Source organism: Zea mays, chromosome 8 (assembly GCF_902167145.1).
Source record: "Zea mays cultivar B73 chromosome 8, Zm-B73-REFERENCE-NAM-5.0, whole genome shotgun sequence".
In the NCBI taxonomy this organism is placed as follows: Eukaryota; Viridiplantae; Streptophyta; class Magnoliopsida; order Poales; family Poaceae; genus Zea; species Zea mays.
The window spans coordinates 179,547,622-179,568,622 of record NC_050103.1 but is presented as its reverse complement, the minus strand read 5'-3'; the positions used below and the strand labels follow the sequence as shown (position 1 = coordinate 179,568,622).

The following is a 21,001-nucleotide window of genomic DNA, read 5'->3' as shown; positions in this document are numbered from 1 at the left end:
GGCGTTTCGCAGATGGCAGCGGGCATTTCGCTTGGGCGGTTCACGGAGATGGAGCAGCGGCGAGTGATTCGCGGGTGAAGGCGCGGCGGGCGATTCGCGGGTGGAGGCGGGTTCTACGGTGGGGGAGGCGCGGGATTCGCCGCGGGGGAGGCGGAGTGGCGGGTGGGATTCGCAGGCGGGGGCAGTCTACACTGCCCCCTTAATAGTTAGTAGAGATTTATATGAAATCAATTTGGTAGATTCACACTGTTCCTTCAGATGATAAAATATGTAGACCTATAAAGTGTTTGCGGCCTTTTTTTAGGTAAATGGTGATTTGTATGCATTTATTTGACTCGAAACTAACCTTTTAGATCCATAAATCATAAAAATTTGTCTGTCTCGTGTCGCTAAAAGTTTATAATATGTTTGTATGAGCTACTAACGACACGTTTGGATTGACGAATGAACTCATACGGAATCATCCGAACCTAAGTCCGAATCTGGATGTTCTGTTTGGTTTGTGTCATGAGGTAAATCCATCCGTCGTCAAGCCATCCTTCGTAGCCTTCTCCGCAGGCGTAAGTTGACGGTCAAGCTGGTTCCTTGAAAAAATATCGGATGACCTCGTCTTTCTGATCTCCAACCCATGACGGATGATTTGACTCTGGGCTACATGATGCTGCAATCCAAACACGTCGTAAAATTACGGATCCAAACGTATTGTCAGCTGGACTTTGAGTTTATGCTGATCGGAGCGATATCCCAACCCGTGTCCTCCGATCCATGCTGAGCCCAAATAACATGACGCCCGTGACACAGATCAAGGCCCATTGCGTATGTCGACGTGCGCGGCAGCGAGCGTGCGTACACGTCACGCACCACGTCAGAAGCCCCCCAACCCACCGGTCCCCCACTCAGACCGTCCGACGAACGACTCGACGACTGTCGACTCCTGCACAGGCAACACCTCACCTCGATGATGCATCCGCTCCGCCGCATCCTCGCTCTCTTACTCGTCGGCCTCCTCCCCGCGGCCGCGTGGTCCTTGGCACCACCCCGCTTCCCGAGGCCCCAACCCCGCTCGCGGCCGGGAGCTAATGGGGTGGGAGACTACGAGTACGAGACGCGATACTTCCGGCAGCGGCTGGACCACTTCAGCTTTCCAGGGGTCGGGGACGAGGACGAGGACGAGGCGGCTGCGTTCTTCCAGCAGCGGTACCTGGTGGGCCGCGGCGGTGGGTGGGCTGGACCCGGCGGCCCCATCTTCTTCTACTGCGGCAACGAGGGCGACATCGCCTGGTTCGCCGCCAACTCCGGCCTCGTCTGGGAGGCCGCCCCACGCTTCGCCGCCCTCGTCGTCTTCGCCGAGGCAATCGTTCTTCCGCGGCCTCACTCGTCTCGTAGTCGTACTCGTGTCTCTTCTTCGTTTTAAAAACTTTCCGTTTGAAACGCTGTATTGTTTATGGTGCGAGCGGTGGCCGCTCGCTTGTGTGCTGCAGCATCGCTACTACGGAGAGTCCATGCCTTTCGGTAGCAAAGCCAAGGCGTACAGCGACTCCAAGTCCCTGGCGTATCTCACGGCCGAGCAGGCGCTTGCTGACTTTGCTGTGCTGCTCACTGACCTCAAGAGGAACCTATCGGCAGAGGGCAGCCCCGTTGTGCTCTTTGGGGGCTCATACGGTGGAAGTAAGAGCCGTCTTCGACTCCATTATTTCAAGGGAAATTTGGATCCATACCATTAAAAGATCACCACTTTGGATCCATACCATTACTATCTCACTTACATGTGAGTCCACATGAGTCAATGACATGTGAGGTCCATGGTATATATCTAAAGTTTGGATCTTTTAATGGTATAGATCCAATTGTTCCTTATTTCAATGCCAACCTGCATTCCAATTTTATTTTCTTGGTTCTGATATGATAGTGGCTTAACACTCATTGTGATTGAAATTTGAATCATGTGCTGCTACTAATGTCATTGATTGTGTAGTGCTAGCTGCTTGGATGAGACTCAAATATCCCCATATTGCTATTGGGGCTCTCGCATCATCAGCTCCGATCCTGCAGTTTGAGGACATTGTTCCTTCTACTATATTCTATGATCTCGTATCTGATGATTTTAGGGTATGTATTTTACTGCCTTGTGCCTTTTTTGTTGTTTCTATCATTCTTTATCAACCATTCGACTAATCTGACACATTTTTTTCTGTGTGTTTGTGTTTAGAGGGAAAGTTTAAGTTGTTTTCTTACAATAAAAGACTCCTGGAAAGAATTAGATGACCAAGCAAACGAGCAAGATGGTCTTCTGAAACTAAGTAAAACGTTCCACCTTTGCCAGTGAGTCATCTCCATAAACTATTCATTCTTTGCCTTTTACACTGAGCTCTTCTTAATAGTAGTTTGCATTTTTTGGCAGGACCCTGAAAACAAGTGGAGACCTTTCAGATTGGTTGAGCTCAGCGTACAGTTATCTGGCCATGGTGGATTACCCACTTCCATCAGAATTTCTCATGCCTTTGCCAGCCAATCCTATTAAAGAAGTTAGTCCTTAAACATCAATTTCCATACATCGTACTGCACATTTCTGTGTATGCTTCTTCTCAAAGAAAAAGGACGGACCCAGTGCTGGCAGCTCCCACATCACTGGGGTATGGGGAAAGAATAACCGATTAAGTGAGGCAAGTCTTATCCCTGCATTTTTGCAGAGAGGCTGCATTGAACACAAAACCTTTGGCTCAGTGAAAAGGTTTCTCACCACTGTGTCAGACCTGTCCTTCATGTTTCTGCTGAAAACAATAATAAATAAGTAACTTTCAGTAACATTCCTGAATATGTTACTATTCCATTGCATTGTTCACAACATCCTGTCCCAATAGGCCAATAATCGTGACATGTCAACATTGCAATCATGAGAACCGTGTTATTGTGAGCTGCCTTTTACATTCTGTAGGCATCATGTGTTTTATTAATACTACCACTGCTTACTAGATTGTCCTTTCTCTGTTTCAGGTATGCAGAAATATCGACAGTCAACCTAAGGGTACTGGTACTCTGGAACGTATATATGCAGGAGTAAATGTATACTACAATTATACTGGCACTGTTGACTGCTTTGATCTAAATGATGACCCCCATGGAATGGGTGGATGGGACTGGCAGGTCCTGAAACAACAGTTTTTAATATGTTGCTATGCAATGGTTTCCTTTGATAGGGTGTGCTACTATATTGTGTGGCTTATGGTTCATTCTTGCTTAAAACAGGCTTGTACCGAGATGGTAATGCCAATGTCTTACAGTGAACAAAGGAGCATGTATCCACCTTATAAATTTGACTACGCTTCCTATGCTGAGGATTGCATCAAAAGCTATGGTGTCAGGCCAAGGCCTAAGTGGATTACAACAGAATTTGGTGGGCATGTAAGCTATTGTCACGTTCAGGGGTTCCAGTATTATGATATCATTGAGCAAACAGGCTCTTTTGATTTTCTTCCCAGCTTGTTTCTTTAATAACGTCTTTCTTGAATGAGAAATATATACATAGGGTAGCACTATTCGTCACCTTAGGTAAAGCGTCACCAAAGTATAATTATTGAAGATCGCCCAATCATTTCACACTAATTATTGAGTGATCTTTAGTAATTATACAAATAACATATGTATACACATGCATACACACACATGTACACATATATGAATCTTGTTTAGATGAGAACATGTTAGTGATGTTTATCCTATTACCCTAGACATTAAACTCTAAACTTGGACAAATACTGCTAATGTCTTCAATGAAAATATTTTAGTCACCTTCTTAGGCTATCTCTAGCAGTCTCCCTATTCTACCCTCTATCCCACTCCCTATTTTAAACTCCATTATGTAAACAGTGTAATCTACAGTGCAAAACAATGTTTTGCACGCTCATATCCACGCTCCGCTGGAGATGGCCTTATGGCGTTCTTGTTCTTGGTATTGAAAAAATTTATGTCCTATTTGGTGCAGCTTCAGCTCCAGCTCCTCCATGTCATGTAGCAGGAAGTTGTTTTTATCTCCTCAAAATAAACTAGGAGTTGATGAAGTCATATTTTTTCTTCGCCGACTCTTATATCGGTTGAGATGGTTTGGACATGTCCAAAAGAGACCTTATGAGGCACCAATGTGTAGAGGGGATTTAGAGTGGGTCGATAATGTACAAAGAGGTAGGGATCGACCTAAAATGACTTGGGACAGGGTGGCTAAGAGAGATCTTAAGGAGTGGAATATCTCCAAGAAATTAGCTAAGGATAGGTGTGCTTGGAGACTAGCAATCAATGTGCCTAAACTATGATCTTTTGTCTCTTTTTTTTGTTTATCCTTAACTCTACCGTCTTTCTTTTACCCTTTCGGTGTTGTTTCTTTTTTCCTATCCTTGTTTTTTATGGGTTTCACTCTAGTCTATCCCAACTTGCTTGGGACAAAAGGTTGTGTTGTTGTTGTTGCCAGTTCTTACTCATCTGATACTGTAGCATAGAGCAAGAGCCATTAGGAGCCGTGCTAAACGGGGCCTTGTTTTTTCGAACGACGCAGCAGAGTTGTGTGTTATTTGTTTAAGAAGAGAACATGGCTTTGTTTAAGTGCCTTATTTAGCATACAATATACATTCCCTCTTTTTACCTTATTTAATTCGTCTCCTGTGGCTTTTGACTTGAGCTGACACATGAACCTTATAGACATGCTATGATATTGCTATAATTTTGCTACGCTGGTTCTGTTGTGCAAATGCCTGCCGAGTTATTTTATTATTTTGGTTGAACATAATTTGTTGGAGAGTTGAATGACTTTGTCTAATTGATTGTTTTTTCCTCCAGAATATCACTAAGGTCCTGGAAAATTTTGGTAGTAACATCATATTCTTCAACGGACTTCTTGACCCATGGAGTGGCGGAGGGTGAAAACATTACTTTTGTCTTCTAATTTATCTGATCTCAGCCATTCCATTGCCTTGATTTTACTTCCATACGAACAATGCAGTGTCCTGAAGAATATATCTGAGAGTGTCGTTGCTATTGTGGCTCCATTAGGTATTGTGCTGTCTCCATTATAGCCTCAGTACTGTTTATGCATTCCATATTGTGTCCATTTTCAGTCACCATTATGTCTACATTAAATCCATACTTATGCAATCTGTTAGTTTTTCCTACTTTAATTTTAGGACTAAGGTGCTCTTTGGTTCGCATATTTGTAACGTAATGGATAACTGATAACGTTAAATCATGTTTGTTTAAATCCAACCTTAATTGAATACCACACTAGAAAGTGATACCGGTATATTCAAACTTATTACCGTTGGTACTTGAGCGTGAATCAGTACCATTACCATTTACGTTGCATTTTATAAATCAAACGGCACCTTGTAGATAGTTTGTAGGTAAACTTGTACACACATCTCCAACAAAGTTCCTCAAAATTGTGCCCCAAAAATAAAAATACTACATATTTAATATGTTTAGGGTACTAAAAACAATCTAAGCTCCAACAGTTAAGCCATAAATCATGTATTTTAGGAAGTAAACTATATCATTAGGAAAGAAAATATTGAGAATGGTGTAGAAAACAAGGATAGGACACTAATATGATGTGTAGTATGTTTGGGTCACTTCATGGCATGCTCTATGTTTTTTATAAAAAATGTAAAATAAGACACTGTTAGAGCTGTTTTTCATGAGTTGAGCCCTATATTTTAAAATAGAGCGAGATGCTCTAAGTTTGAATAGATCATGAGTACTCTTGGGGTGCTCAATCCACCTTTTTTTACCAGGAAAAGAAAGAGTAAATTGATTGTAGAGTAAAATAGTGGTTCCTTCAATATACAACATTTTGTTACGCTTGAATTTTGTGGTGTAAATATTTACTTCATCCTAAAAGGATGCATCATAGGTTTGGAACAAGTCAAAGTTTTTCTTATGTTCCACTATGTTTACATAAAACAAATGTTTACAGAAAACAATATCAAAATTTACATCTACTGGTAGGTTTACTATGGAATGCATTCCATAATTAATTGCTTTTTTTTTCTAGGTTTAGTTAGATTTAAAATTGCTTTCTTCACCGAGGGAGTATGTCATAACCGGCCATGTTTTTGTGAGGCAAATGTTGAGCCGCACCGGAATAGTTGTACCTTAAGTATGTTTTTGTTTGAAAGCTTGGTTTTGACTTGCACGCAGGAGCACATCACATCGATCTGCGCCCGGCAACTCCAGATGACCCGGATTGGCTGGTGGCCCTGAGAGAATCAGAGCTGGAGATCATATCTGGCTGGCTATGGGATTACTACGGGGCTGGAGGAGCACTCTTCCAGCCTGTAGCTGTGAAGGGCTCCTCTTCATACTGAGGAACCGCACCCTGGCTAATAACTCAAATGCTTGGTCTCAGAAATAAGAGGGCCCTGCTGCAAGTGCCAACCACCGTTAATGCTGCTGCAGTGCTGCGTCATGGAGAAGGAAGATCTTCATGTTGATGATCGGGTCCGCTCCTGCATCATGTGCCATATCAGTAGCATTTGGTCTGTGTATCAAATGGGACATGTACTTGGCTGATGAGGTGAGGAAAACACTGGATAACGTAACGACTCTTTCGCAGTGGTGGTGGCGGTCAGCAGGTGCTCTAGAGGCTTGATATCACGTGCATGTGCCGCTGTAAATAACATAATGCTCTATGTACGTGTACATCTCTACTACTCTATAAGCCTGTAGTGTAGGCGTGCACACCCCGTGCACCGTGTTCTGCCTCCAACGTCCTCTCGCCCACGCGCTCCGTCAATCACGCAAGTTATGCCACCGATGTCGCCCGACCGCCCCATCCGCATTGCCCCCACCCCCGTCCGCCGCTAGATGCGGATCCCGCCGCTTCCAGCATCCAGCCAAGCCCGTGAGCCGCACGCCGCTCCTGCTCCCGCTCCGAGCGCCTTAGGTCAGGCGGCGTTGGCCCGACGGCGGGGGGAGGCATCACGCTGCCATCCATGGGCGCGCCCCCGCCGCCGCTGCACCCGACGCCCACCTCTCCCACGGCGCGCCCGCACCACCACCACTACCTCTTCTCCATCAAGCAGCTCAACACGCTGGGCGCGGCGGCCGTGCTCGCCTTCTCCACCACGGTCCCGCTCTCGGAGACTGCCTTCGCGGTGCTCCTCCCCCCTACCTCCTCGTCCTCGCCTGGCTCGCCTTCCCGCAGCGCCCAGGCCGCTCGAGACCCGGATCCCGCCTCTACCCCTCGGCACCATCGTCAGTGTCTTCGATGGCCACAACGGCCCCGACGCCCCCACCCCGACAGACACTGAGCCCTCTTCCGCTCGCGTGACTGGTGCCCCCTCAACCCTCGACTCTCCTCCCCACCGTGGCCCCTTCCCCAGCCCCAGTGACCAGCGCCTCCCTTCCTAAGTGCGGCCATGGCGACCATCGTGCCCTAGCCCGCCCCTGCACCATGGCAAGCACACCCCTTCTACTCCTCTCGCCCCAACCCCTGTGCAGCCCAGCGCGGTGGCCTATAACCCACAGCAAGGCGCAACTAGCTGGCTGGTGGCCCTGCCCCGGTGAGCCCCTGCTAGGCGCGGCCAGCAACCCCCGTGGTCTAGCCCCTGCCTAGGCACACCCAAAACCCCTGCCCTTGCAACTTGTCCTCGGCGCCGCCCCACTCGCCCGAGATCTGCCGCGACAACAGGAATTGGACGTACATTGGGACTTTGAAGTGCAGCTAAGGTTTGTATGTCCTCACATTCACATGTTCCTATGTCAAATTCATATTTTATTATTGTAATCGCTCTCGAGCAGGCTACCTGGCGATTGGTGGAAAGAGATCTGATGACGGCGATCATGGTCGAAGAGTAGGAGAGGCCCTAGAAGAAAGGTGACATATTCTCGTTCTTCGGCAGGTGATGAGTCTAGAGTTCAATCGTGGATTTTATTTAGGATGTAGATGGCGTACAGGCTCGCAATATGGATTTATGAATGCTTTGCTCTGTTCTAGGTTAGGCCACAGTTCATATTCTGTCGTGATGGTGTAGAAGAGATATGCAACTCTGGATTGATGGTTGATGCTTCTAATACTAGATCCATTATAATACATGTTTTCTCTGGTTTTATAAATTTGTAGAAAACACTTCTCTCTAGCCATCTACAGATCAAAGGATTTTGAGTGTGATACAGTTGGCATAATTTTCATGACTATAGTCTATTCGTATAATGGGATTATCTGATCTCTCAAATTTTGACCCATTAGCGTGTAATAATATTCCTGTTAATGTGATTTGGACAAGAAAGCTTAAGAACAGCCTAAAACATTCTCTCCCTGTAACAACCATTTTAGCAAAGTGGTGTGTTCTCTCCCTGTAACAAACATTGTAACATAAACTTAAGAACTTTCAAGCCTATGCTACACCATCACGACAGAGCACTGAGAAATCTACTAAATCATAATACCATTAAGAAGTAGCCTCTACTAAATCATAATCATTATATTTTAGCCAAAATCTATAAATAGATTTTCCTACATTAGACTTATAACTACAACTTCTATTTTCTCCAGTATTTAGTTTGTAAAGCAGTTTTTACAATGAGTCCAGTTTTAGACCTATAACTACAACTTCTATTTTCTCCAGTATTTAGTTTGTAAAGCAGTTTTTACAATGAGTCCAGTTTAATAGCACTAATAATAATATAGGTTGCTTGATGTGCTTTTTTTCTGCATTCCATTTTCTCCATCTTTTAGTTTACAGAGCAGCTTTTACAATTATTACAGTTTAATGTCAATAATACTACAATGAATTCCCTATTGCACTTCTTCTTGTGTAAATTACAGTCTTAACTATTGATTTGCTAAAATGTTTCTTATAGTTTTGTCATAAAAAAATAAAACTCTTTCCATTTTATCTGTCACACTGTCACCTTAGTAGCAGTTTAACTACATTGATGATAGTTGTGCATTAGCCAAAGCTGACACTGAATATAATTCTCCCTCAAACTAAGAGTCGCACAACAACATGTGTATTGTTGCTGATGTGGCAAGTATGAGTAATGATGAACAGGTGGCCACTAATGCAGCTAGATTTTTTCTTCTGTTGTTGCTGCTCAGCTCATGGGCATGTGATTGAAGCAGATCTAGCACAGATGATGTACTGCATAACTAACATTAGAATTGTACTCAAAGCAGATCTATCTAAATTGAGATGAGGCCTGATCTATTAAAATTGTTGCTGCTGATGAATTTTCTTTTATCGGTCTGTGGGGATTGTTTTTAGATAACTTTTGTGATTAGCAAGTGATGATTCCTTGTAATCTTGTTTGCAGCGGAATAAATGCACCGAGCTGAGAAAGGACAGAACAAAGAAAGATCTTAAAATCAAAGCTAAAGAAGTGGAGATTCAAAATCTAAAAAAAAGCTAATGTGTAAGTGGGTTTTTTATGCCCTGGTACATCTTAAAGACCAAATTTGAGTACTTCTTTTTGTTGTACTTGAGCTGGTCATTTTTTATGCAGCATGGAATAAATGAGGTTGATGTGGAGCTAAAAAGGGAGGCTATGTTTTTTTGGGTGAGGCGGTTATCATTGGCTTGTTATGTGAACATTATTGTGATGTGGTTTCATGTTGTCCAGGTGAGGTGGGATGACGCTATAGATCTATTTTTTTGAGTAAGTTAAATTTCAGAATTTGCATATGAGAACTATTGAAATTCTGACACATTTCATCATCAGGTGCCAGTTTAACAACTTTTTGCACCACCATGTCGAGAATATCATTGGGTCATGTCTGGAGAGTAATAATGATCAACTGATGGGCCATGTCCTTGATGAGTGTAAACTTGTTACAAGAATTTTGGAAGCAGAGAAGAACTCTGCTCTATCGTCAGGTAGTTAAGTCAAATTGGCTTACTATGTGTATTGTTTCATTGCGGTTTACCTTAATATTTTTATATTTGTTTGTTCATTTATATTTTCTTGCAGCATACATTGTCTTAAGAGGTAATGTGTGGACGCCTCCCTTCTCCCTTAATACGAGTATATATTTTAGAAAATATGGGATGAACTGTGTGTGGAGTGTGTTCGTAGATGCAGTCACTTTTCACACCTAATTTATGGTAGTCATTGACACTTCACTGCATGAGTCATCATTTGATTTTGTGGTCTTCTTGATACATGTTTCTCTCACATTAGACACAAATCAATTACTTTAAACTATAATTTTGTGAAATGCTTGACGCAAAACATTGTCGAAGACATCTCCATTAATCAAATTGGTGGGCAAGTTCTGTATTTAATTATACGAGTCCTTTAACTACAAGTTTTGGCTCATTGTCGCAGAATTGGACGGTCGCATCGACGCCAGGTTCCAGCAGAGGAGTCGTTACTCTCCTTGATTCCTTCACCGAGTTCACCGAGGTGCCATACTCTCGAAACAAATACTTGATAATTGTTTTGATTTTGGTTCTTTGTTGTTTATTTAGAGGTGCCATAAATTTTAATTCTTATTCGGACATAGAACTTCATAACTTAATCATGATCTTCTCCAGGAATATGAACTGAAAATGAAAGAGAAGGGTGAGCAACTGATTGTAAGATCTTTCATCAGTGCAACCTCTCCTTTTTTAGCTTTCATCAGTGCTACACTCCCACAGTCCCCACATGCACGCAGATGTTTGAAAATATAAAATAAAATCAACAACACTGCAAATTTACTAGCTCAACTACAAGAGGCATGGAGTTATTATTAAAAAATGAAGTACTCATGATGAATTCCAAACAAAAAATCTGACCTAATAATCAACATAATATAAATTGTTGTAGCTCAGTCCTATAGTCATACTGAGCTACTGATTAGAATGTTCAAGAATGAACCATTAGATTTCCTGTGCTAAAATGAGGATTGATCATAAGACTAATGACGATCAAGACTATCAAGGCCCCTACAAACAAAGCTCATGGGAAATTAGAAAGTGAAATGAAATACCATGTTGAAAACAGGGCCAAAGTAGCTAGCAATTCAAAGAGGCAAAATGCTGCAAAATATAATGCTTCATGAGGTCAGTAAATACATATTTGGTAATTCCATGCTAATACACTGATGCTTTAAGATGCCTGAGACATCTATCTTCTTTGTTAGTTGTTTTCGGTGTTGTCAAAATCTCAGGTGCCACAATGGATGAAAGAACAACATGTAGAATTGGGTTCCAAAGGACTTGAGGGCTACTTCATCACAACCTGTAACTGAAGATCTTGAATAACTGACTACATCACCATGCAAGACTAAAGTTTTTATTTTATTAAGAAAATGACCCCAAAGAAGAAGATGTGTGATATATCCCTGATGACTGCATATGTGTTGAGGGTTACTACACACTGAAAAATAGAATAACAGACTCTGTGGCTGTTAGTGAAGAGGGATTAGTCAAAAAGAGAACAAGGCGTCCAAAACCTGTTGGCAATGAGGGGGCTGTCAGAAAGAGAAGAGGCTCTGCCATCCCACAACTATAATTGTTCAATATATGTATGCATTAGACTTCTTAATTCTATTAACTTATTGAATTGTATGTGCATGAAGTTTTTTCTTTCATGTATTACACCGCATGACATAGTTCTTTAACTAATGGCAGTGTACCTTTTTAAACCTTTAGATGGCTGAATTGAAGGGAGAAGATGATTTATCAGCAGGCTCTATGAGCACAACTGCATAGTCAAGACATAATTCTTCGGCCCCTGCAGGTGATTCTCACCCTGCGCTGACATTGCTTGCCCTTTTATTCAGTCAAGACAAAAAAGAACATACTAATCAAATGTCATTATCAGTCAATACTTTATGATAAGTAGAATCGATGTCCCATACGACATTCTAGCCAGGCACTTAAACAAATATATGCCTCAGTGCATAATCATGCATGCATCATGAGTAATCAATCATTTGCACTAATTATTAGGCGCTTGAATCTTCTTTTCCCCATTTCAAATTAGTGGCACACCACTAACTACACATCTACTCTACACCTAGGACTGGTCCCCTTGTTAGCTTGCATGTATGCAAGTCATGATGAACGAAACCACTACAGAATCTCTCAAAACATTCTCAAGTTGAATTTATTGAATGTTAATCCATTGCAGACTTCAAGCAGCTAAGAAGTGTTACGCCCATTGACATCTTTCCACGACAAGAGACCTGGGCAAGAGAATCCGGACGTGCTGAGGGGGAGAGGAAGGAGAGGAGGAAGATATCGGGCAAGAGAACCCATTGACATCCTTGGATAGGGTCCGTCTGATGCCATTCATCGCTGTCTTTGATCTCAGGAAGGCATCTTAGCCAGCTCAATTTTATTAGAAATATTGTTGTTTTAAGATACAGAGTCCATGGTTACTATTGTACGCTTTTCTGAGAAACTTGTCATCCCAATAATTTGGTTCTGGAGCTATATACTGATCTAGCTTGTTTTAGTAACAAATGTAAGTTGCTCACATTTCCTTTAGACTGTCACTAGAACTTTGAACGATCAACTCGTGCTTCTAAATCAAGAATTACCATATGTGTTTTTTGAGTTCGATCCCTTCTATTTTTTATTTGGCCACCAAACGAAGTTTTTACATGACAAGAATGTTATAAATACTTCTTTAAATCACGAGTTTCGTGTGTCACGTACGTGCAATGTAGGTATATTTCTCTTTCATGCTTCTCGCGATCGATTGTGCCGTCGCAACGCACGGGCATTAACCTAGTCTGTACATATGCTGCCAGTGTGCTGTGTGCGTCTGGTGTCGCACTCGAGTAGTACGCGACGGGTCTCCTGCGGCCCTGTTGGAGTCGTCAATTGTCAGCCACCTTCGAATACGAGTAGGGATGACAATTGACAACGGGGACAGACCAGGAGCTGTATGAAATAAAGAACATTGTAGATGCTCTTAATGAGCAACGCGAGAAGTTGCAAGAGCAAAGAAAGCTGCTTCATTCAGACCGAGAACCAATCTGACAGCAAATCCAGCAGCTTACTGGGTTAGAAGAGCTGAAAATTGAATCTGAGAACGGGCAACTAACTGTCTTTGACACAATGTGAGAACTTAAAGAAATAAAGGTGGCGTGGAAAACCTGAAAGAGAACGGTGTTCACATGTCTCCTGACGAGAGGATGTATAAAAACGCAAATGCAAAGCACACTACTGTGAAGAGATTGGAACCGTCTCCTGCGATCCACACCAATTTTCCTGGGTGTTATTAGAAAATGTGCTCAGGTGATATTCAAAGGCTGTGCAGAGAAGAGCGCTGATGATCCCCACAACACAACGATAGATTGGTACCTGCAAAGTTGGCAATGCAAATGTCAATGGCTCTAGCTTAATTAGCTGCTGCTGCCTATTCAGATGAACTGTTATTTGGTCATCAGCTGGAAAATGGTGCTGGGAAAAAGGCTTCGAAATGGGTGTGCATACGATCGTGACACCATCCGTCGGCGTGCATATGTGTGACGTGGCAGCATAATGAGTCATTATTTGCGCCATTGGTGACGAGGCTCCAAAAAAGACCCGCGGCCCTGAACAATTTGTTGTTTCACTTGTTGCATTGGCTATAGCTGGGCGCCAGGGGAGGATCGGACGACGAAGGTAGGTTCACGCAGATCTCTCTCTGTCTTCAGGTCTGCATGACTGCATGGCATGAGCATGATGGCGGCAGGCAGGCACAGGCAGCATGTCCCCGTACCCACCAGTTCCATTCCATGGCGCTAGCTGGTGCACGCACACATGGGCAGGCCTGCAGCCCAGTACGCGCCCACACCACCGTCCGGTCCGGTCCGGGGACCTCCGCCTCTGCCTGCCCCTGACAGTGTCCAGCTTGATGCACGCACGCACCACATGCAAAAAAAAAAAAAAAACCTGCAGTTCCATGGATCTACATCTACTAGGCGGCGCAACCAATGGACAACCCGGCCAAGAGGGAGTTTGTCGCACAGCTATAGTGGAGCATCCGCATTATTCTGCAAGATCCAATCTCGGTGTGACTTGTTTCTAGCTAGCATATAGTTAGTATACTTGTAGCTAGCTCCTCACCTGGTGCATGCCTTTCCTTTCGTGTGTGTACTTATAGTTAGTATACTTATAGTTAGTATACTAGTATCAGAGAGCGACGACGACGACGTGCTGTTAATAACTCTCCTTTCACTTGGGAGGACGGAGATTTTCACAGATCACTCACTAAGGCCCTGTTCGGTTGTTAGGGATTGGAGGCCCGGATTGATTTCTAGCCGGATTACTTCTCTAATTTATATAGATTTTGATGAGCAGTAATAAATCCTAGTCTATTCCGGTGAAACCGAACAGGGCCTAAGGAAGCAGTAGTCAGGATCACAGCTAGGATTACTCCCGTTTCAAGGATGGCCGGCCGCCGTCTTCTGCATCCAAAACAATCGCCATGAAACATGTCTAGTCCAGGTTCAACCAACTGTTCCATCAGCATGCAAAAGCCGGGGTAGCGCACTTATCATTATATACTACTAAGGGTATATACAATGAGTATATTAAATTGTATCTTAGAGTGTATCTAGAAAGGTGAATGTAAAAAAAAAAAACTCAAGACATGTATCTTGGCGAAGACACATTGTCTTAGCTCTATGTTCGATACAGGAGACTAGCTGATTGGTCACTTTAATTTATTGAATGCTCTGATTAGTACAATGAATGTAGTAAGACACATGTTTTAGACATGACTATTGTATTATGTTGTGTTGTAGTTGTGCCTTATACTTGGAGTACCGTGCAATAGTGTCTAGTTTGCACATGCGCTGATATAATACTGCTGCTGCTGTTTTGATCCGTTTCCTGAAACCATCGTCCTGCACGTACGGATTCCATGTCTGATCCTTGTTTCCCCGATTGAATCTCCTCGTGATCTTGCTATTCTTTAAGTGTGTACTCACACCAAACTACCTAGATTAGCTGTGAAGAAGTTGAAAATAAGCTGTGCCAAAGAGGGCCTCTATCAATCAGAAAAAAAGCAGATCAGCTGATCAACTGAATCCAGACATGCATGCATGATAGCTAGATTAGCAAGTCACTGGCGGCGGTGTGTGCCAGTATGTGTACGGCAAATGGTAAGACAACAAAGTTCTGCCGGAAGAATTAACGAAATCAGCCAACATTCGTGGTAAAATTTGATTGCTTTTGAGTCACTGCAATCTTTTTAAGGGTTAGTTTGAAAACATTATTTACTTAAGGGATTTTTATTTCTCAAGTGAAATTAGTTCTAAAATGGAGAAAGCCGGTGGGAAAAATATCTTTATATATCGTCTACGGTCTCCGGATACGGTTTTGAGATCTTTTCTGATGTGCCAAGTTCCACTCCAACACTGGTGGCGACACGTCTGCCTGCTCAGAGAAAGGCCGGAAGCCGCAGTTCGCACCGCAGGCATGACCAGGCGCACAGCTTCTGCTTGCTCCACGGACGCCGAGCACGACCGGCAGAGCGGCGGCCGCGGAGCAAGGGGCCCCGCGCTTTCCTGGACGGGTAAACGGCGGCTGGTGAGTGGTGACAGACAGGCGCCTAGACCCACCCAGCTTCGCGCGGCCGTAACATCGCGCAGTCGTCAGTTACAAAAGTAGTAGCAGCTGCCGGCCGGCTGGGGCAGGGCTTGGTCGCCACCGACACCCCCCGTCCCGGCTCCACGCAACGAATAATTCAGTCGCCTGCACCCCACGTGCCCCGTCGCTTCCCAATTGACACTTGCCGGATCCGGAGACCATCGTTTTCGCACGGTTAATCTAATCTCCTTCTATGGCGGATTAGTTAATTGACCGTGCTGATTAGCCCTGCCGACCGGCGTAAAGCCGGTAAAGGCCGCCTCTCCTATCTAGTATGTTCTAGGAGTAGCTGTTTATTATTAGGAGGTGGTGTGGTGGTCGCGGTAATCATGGGGCCTCATAAAGGTTGGACTTGTCCGAGTCCGAGCCCGAGCGGATTGGATCGCCGCCGCGACGTGGTGAGCACTGAGCAGTGAGCTTCTTCCTAGCTCTGCTACCTGCCGCTCTAACTCTGGCCTCTGCTCGTGCGCGCGCGCTCCCGCTTCCGTGGGGACCTGTCCGGACGGCCTCCTCCTCCTACCTCACCAGCATTTCCCTCCCTTGTCCCAGGCTCCCAGCTCGCATTAATCTTTGGCCCCCCCCCCCCTTCTCCTCCTTGTGTGAGCGTGTCTCCGTCGTTCGCCTCGGCGCTCACGGGTGGTCTCGTTGATGAGCTGAGGGAGGGGCTGTGCTCCGGGGGAGGGGGAAGCCAAAGCCAAGAAGCGGCGCCGCCTAGGCTTGGGTTCCGCGGCGAGGTGCCAATGCCGCAGTGGTGGGGCCGGGAGGCGCGGGGTGGCGGCGGCGGCGGCGGCACGTCGGTGGTGGTGAAGATGGAGAGCCCGGACTGGGCCGTCCGGGAGCCAGAGGCGGCGAGGGGGAAGGCCGGCCGCGGCAAGAACGCTCGCCAGATCACGTGGGTGCTTCTGCTCAAGGCGCACCGCGCCGCGGGGAAGCTCACGGGCGCCGCCTCCGCCGCGCTGTCCGTCGCCGCGGCCGCGCGGAGGCGGGTGGCGGCGGGGCGGACCGACGCCGACGCCGACGCCGGCGCCGGCGCCGGCGCCGCGCCGCACGGGGAGAGCCCCGCACTGCGCACCAGGCTCTACGGCTTCCTCCGCGCCTCTCTCGTCCTCTCCATGCTCCTCCTCGCCGCCGACGTCGCCGCGCACCTCCAGGGCTGGCACCTCCTCGCCGTCGACGTCCCCGACCTGCTCGCCGTCGAGGGTCTCTTCGCCGCCGGGTACGCGTCCTGGGTGCGCGTCCGCCTCCAGTACCTCGCGCCGGCGCTGCAGTTCCTGGCGAACGCGTGCGTCCTGCTCTTCTTGGTCCAGAGCGCCGACCGCCTTATCCTCTGCCTCGGCTGCCTCTGGATCAAGCTCAGGGGCATCAAGCCAGTTCCCAATGCTGCTGGCAAAGGGCCAGACGACGTCGAGGCCGGCACCGGGGAGTTCCCCATGGTGCTCGTGCAGATTCCGATGTGCAACGAGAAGGAGGTGAGCTGGAAACAAAAAGGCAAACGAAGTTTTCGATTCCTCTGTTGGGATGTGTTCAAGGTCGCATTTGGGGATTGGGCCTTGAGTGCCCTAGCCGCATTGGTGGTTGCAGAGATCGAAAGATTCGGTTTTCAAGCTGAAACAGATGGTCGATAGGGTAGTTTTAGATTGGGGGAAACCTTGGCTGTAGTGCCACTAGCGGAAAAACAAGGTGGCTCTAGTTCAGGTATCATCTGAGGATCGGAGTGATGCATACAAATGGGTATGGGACGGTTTCAGTTTCTGCCAACAACTCCGGAAAGCACCAGTAATACTTACTAGTAGTAGTTACTATCGACATTTTGGTGAGGTTTTTCTTCTGAAAGTGTTGGTGGGTTAAATCGATTCTGAAATTGAAATCTGTGGCCATTGGTCAAAGAAAAATAAAGCTGCTCGCCGGTTGGGGGACGGTGGACGGAATTCTAGAACACACTCGTCTCTCTTGTTTTGCACCTTGGCCTCCCAAACACATGAAAATTCTCATGAGCATAAAGAGGACCACCATACAATGAACTGATCGTAGGTTTGGAGGAAACCACTGAAACAAATAGTTATGATGTCAGCATCTTTTTTACATCTTACAAAATTACAGCATCTACGCATTTGTGGGGAGACTCGCTTCGGTTTATTCTTTTCCTAGATAGACCTCATTCATGTGGAACCCTCCAACATTAGGTTTGTTCTTTTTTACTAAATTACTACTTCAGGAAAGACCAAGTGTAGAATTTTTTAACAATCTTGAAGCGGGGATTGTGCATTTATTTTGAACTCTAACAGAATGTCTCATTCCTTTGGTTTATATGTGTGCAGGTGTACCAGCAATCTATTGGTGCTGTTTGCGGTCTGGACTGGCCACGGCCCAACTTCTTGGTGCAGGTGCTAGACGACTCTGATGATGCTGCCACTTCAGCGCTTATTAAAGAGGAGGTGGAGAGGTGGCAACGTGAAGGCGTTCGCATATTGTACCGACACCGGGTAATTCGTGATGGCTACAAGGCTGGAAATCTCAAGTCAGCCATGAACTGCAGCTATGTGAAAGATTATGAGTTTGTTGTTATCTTTGACGCTGATTTTCAACCCCAGCCAGACTTCCTGAAGCGAACTGTGCCCCATTTCAAGGTTTGGCACGCATCTTTTGCTTGCATTTTCATCTAGTGATGAGACCATCTGAATTCAATTGTCTGACTCATTGTGCGAGGGGTTTCTAGGGAAATGAGGATGTTGGGCTAGTTCAGGCAAGGTGGTCTTTTGTGAACAAGGATGAGAACTTGTTAACTAGGCTGCAAAACATAAACCTGTGCTTCCACTTTGAGGTGGAGCAGCAGGTTAATGGGATCTTCCTCAATTTCTTTGGATTCAACGGAACGGCTGGAGTGTGGAGAATAAAGGCACTTGAGGATTCAGGTGGGTGGATGGAGAGGACAACAGTGGAGGACATGGATATTGCTGTCCGAGCACACCTCAAGGGCTGGAAGTTTCTGTTCCTTAACGATGTTGAGGTACTTGCATATATAACATTTTACTTTATCGTTATATTATATTGTGTCGAGACTTCTGATTACAAATGAAGCTGTGTTGCATGATTATCCTTTCAGTGCCAGTGTGAATTGCCAGAGTCATATGAGGCATATCGAAAACAGCAACACCGATGGCATTCTGGTCCAATGCAGTTATTTAGACTATGCTTTGTGGATATTATCAAATCGAAGGTGTGGAGCTTTCCTTGCATACATATTTTCAAAATTTGAATATTTTCAAATTGTTGTGATCTCTTTTTGTGCATGATTTAAGACCATCCATCCTTTTCTTCCTGTTGGGAATGTATTTGGCTGCCCATTCAATTTGATAATTTAGCATGACGGACTGTGAAATATATTTCTAGAGACAGAATGTTACCTATGTAGTTATGTGTCTTCAAATCTTCTACTATTCATACTATGATTGCTCACAATTTTGAAGTCCTGCTTGAAACCTTGAATACGTTTATGTTGCCATATTGGGTACATTATTTCACATGCCAGTGCCAGTTAAGTTTGTTGCCTTTTTTGAGAAATGAAATTGCAATTTGACATATGCTGGTTTATCATTTATGGCATCTCTCTCTTCTTTTGAGCCTCATTACTTATGTATTGTCTGCTCTTATTTTTAATGTAGTAGTGATTTTATTGGTTAAATGTTTCCTATAGGCTATAACTACTATCTCTAGTAGATTACCCATCATATCTCCCATTCTATTTTCTATTTCAAACTTCACTCTGCGAACAATGCAGTCTACAGTGCAAAACAATGTTTTGGGTGTAACATGCTAGACAGTCTAAAGCTTGGGTAGAACAAAATGTGCAAACTAACTGTGCGCTTGGGCGACACACTTGTATCAAAGAAAATAATATCAAAATACAAAGCTAACTAGTGATATTTCAAGCACTTACCGATGTTTATGTTTTGTTTGTTCCGTGGAACTCGATTTTTATATATCCTTTATACCATTCGTATAAAAACAAATATAGTTGCTCTGTATGATTATATGTTCAACAATAGGTTAACATGTTTTCGTTTCAAAAAATTTGGACCTTTTTTTTATGCTGAGGCTAACCTTTCTTTCCTTTTTCTGCAGATTGGATTTTGGAAGAAGTTCAACCTCATATTCCTTTTCTTTCTCCTTCGCAAGCTTATTTTGCCCTTCTATTCCTTCACCCTTTTCTGTATCATTCTTCCCATGACAATGTTCATTCCTGAAGCCGAGCTCCCTGCCTGGGTCGTGTGCTACATTCCGGCAACCATGTCCTTGCTGAACATCCTCCCAGCCCCCAAATCGTTCCCGTTCATTGTCCCCTATCTCCTGTTTGAGAATACCATGTCAGTAACCAAATTCAACGCCATGGTTTCTGGCCTGTTCCAGCTCGGGAGCGCCTACGAGTGGGTTGTCACCAAGAAATCAGGCCGTTCTTCCGAGGGCGACCTCATCGCCCTTGTCGAGAAGCAGCCTAAACAGCAAAGGGTAGGGTCTGCACCCAACCTTGAGTCACTTACAAAGGAGTCTTCCAGTCTCAAAAGGGACTCCAAAAGGAAGAAACACAATAGGATATACAGGAAGGAGCTGGCACTCTCCTTCCTTCTCCTAACAGCCGCTGCTCGGAGCCTGCTATCGGTGCAAGGGATACATTTCTACTTCCTTCTGTTCCAAGGGGTGTCGTTCTTGGTTGTTGGGCTCGATCTAATCGGTGAGCAAGTCGAGTGATGCGGTACAAGGGAGAGTAATTGGGTATCTATTTTGCTGCGAGTGGGGGGCAATGCGACCAAAAGAGGCACTTCAGGTAAAGGCAAGCGTGGTACATGATCCAAAGAAGATTTGATTCCGGATTAAGAAGGGTTATATAGTTTCATCGGGGATACTTGAAACGGTGAAAATGTGGAATTGTGGATTGTAGATATAATATGGCTTGGGACTGTGGGCTGTAAAAGGCTTGGGGGTTCTAATTCTTTTGTAAGAAAAATCATCAGTGGTTAGATGGGTTATTTTGCTTACTTGACAGTTTACCTTCAAAGGGGGATACTGTTGGGATCCATGTGATTTGGGCAATTGCTACGAATGGATACTGAATTACTGAGACCGATTTGTTCTTTTCTTGAACTCTCACTTGTGGATAAAAGGATTGCATGAGTGCACCAGCAGTAAACTTCGAATGCCTACGGTTTGTGAATGCTAGAGGACAAGTACTGTTTTTATCCTTCTCATCTGCATTATTCAGAGTTTCAAGCGTTTGGCTTGTATCGAGCTGTGATTGGGAAAAGCAGAGCTTAAGGACCAACGATTAAAGGCTTGTATCGCGCTGTCATGGGGAAAAACAGAGCGTTTGCCTTACCTATTCGGAACAGTGTTTTCTTTTCGTTGTGAAAATGAAATTTCCTGTAACGCAGGCAACAGGTTCTATAGCG

The 21,001-nt window shown here is 44.9% G+C and overlaps 2 protein-coding genes and 1 pseudogene across 3 annotated transcripts; all 3 read left to right on the top strand.

Annotated features, from left to right (window-relative positions):
- The first annotated feature begins 901 nt into the window (after positions 1–901).
- Positions 902–6,638, top strand: LOC100217003 (uncharacterized). The gene is made up of 10 exons (NM_001346842.1): positions 902–1,351; positions 1,482–1,668; positions 1,982–2,109; positions 2,210–2,322; positions 2,402–2,525; positions 2,995–3,144; positions 3,247–3,402; positions 4,828–4,907; positions 4,991–5,040; positions 6,184–6,638. Exons 1-10 carry the CDS (start codon positions 959–961, stop codon positions 6,348–6,350), a joined length of 1,548 nt encoding a protein of 515 aa, NP_001333771.1. The 5' UTR covers positions 902–958; the 3' UTR covers positions 6,351–6,638.
- Positions 6,639–6,798: 160 nt separating this feature from the next.
- Positions 6,799–12,427, top strand: LOC108964934 (serine/threonine-protein phosphatase regulatory subunit pseudogene; annotated as a pseudogene). Its single transcript, NR_144511.1, has 8 exons — positions 6,799–7,713; positions 7,786–7,886; positions 9,301–9,399; positions 9,490–9,606; positions 9,706–9,860; positions 10,312–10,389; positions 11,622–11,709; positions 12,103–12,427. The product of NR_144511.1 is annotated as a serine/threonine-protein phosphatase regulatory subunit pseudogene (transcript).
- Positions 12,428–15,893: 3,466 nt separating this feature from the next.
- On the top strand, positions 15,894–20,753 carry LOC103636615 (probable xyloglucan glycosyltransferase 1). Its single transcript, XM_008658972.4, has 5 exons — positions 15,894–17,026; positions 17,876–18,184; positions 18,274–18,564; positions 18,661–18,774; positions 19,680–20,753. Exons 1-5 carry the CDS (start codon positions 16,298–16,300, stop codon positions 20,301–20,303), a joined length of 2,067 nt encoding a protein of 688 aa, XP_008657194.1. The 5' UTR covers positions 15,894–16,297; the 3' UTR covers positions 20,304–20,753.
- Positions 20,754–21,001: the final 248 nt, after the last annotated feature.

Bases quoted from the DNA above. Each gene is read 5' to 3' on its own strand.
- LOC103636615 (XM_008658972.4), top strand. From the start codon at position 16,298: ATGCCGCAGTGGTGGGGCCGGGAGGCGCGGGGTGGCGGCGGCGGCGGC. The intron at 17,027-17,875 runs GTGAGCTGGAAA...ATATGTGTGCAG, and splicing joins CGATGTGCAACGAGAAGGAG to GTGTACCAGCAATCTATTGG. The intron at 18,775-19,679 runs GTGTGGAGCTTT...CTTTTTCTGCAG, and splicing joins TGGATATTATCAAATCGAAG to ATTGGATTTTGGAAGAAGTT.
- LOC100217003 (NM_001346842.1), top strand. From the start codon at position 959: ATGATGCATCCGCTCCGCCGCATCCTCGCTCTCTTACTCGTCGGCCTC. The intron at 1,352-1,481 runs GCAATCGTTCTT...TGTGTGCTGCAG, and splicing joins CCCTCGTCGTCTTCGCCGAG to CATCGCTACTACGGAGAGTC. The intron at 2,110-2,209 runs GTATGTATTTTA...GTTTGTGTTTAG, and splicing joins TCGTATCTGATGATTTTAGG to AGGGAAAGTTTAAGTTGTTT.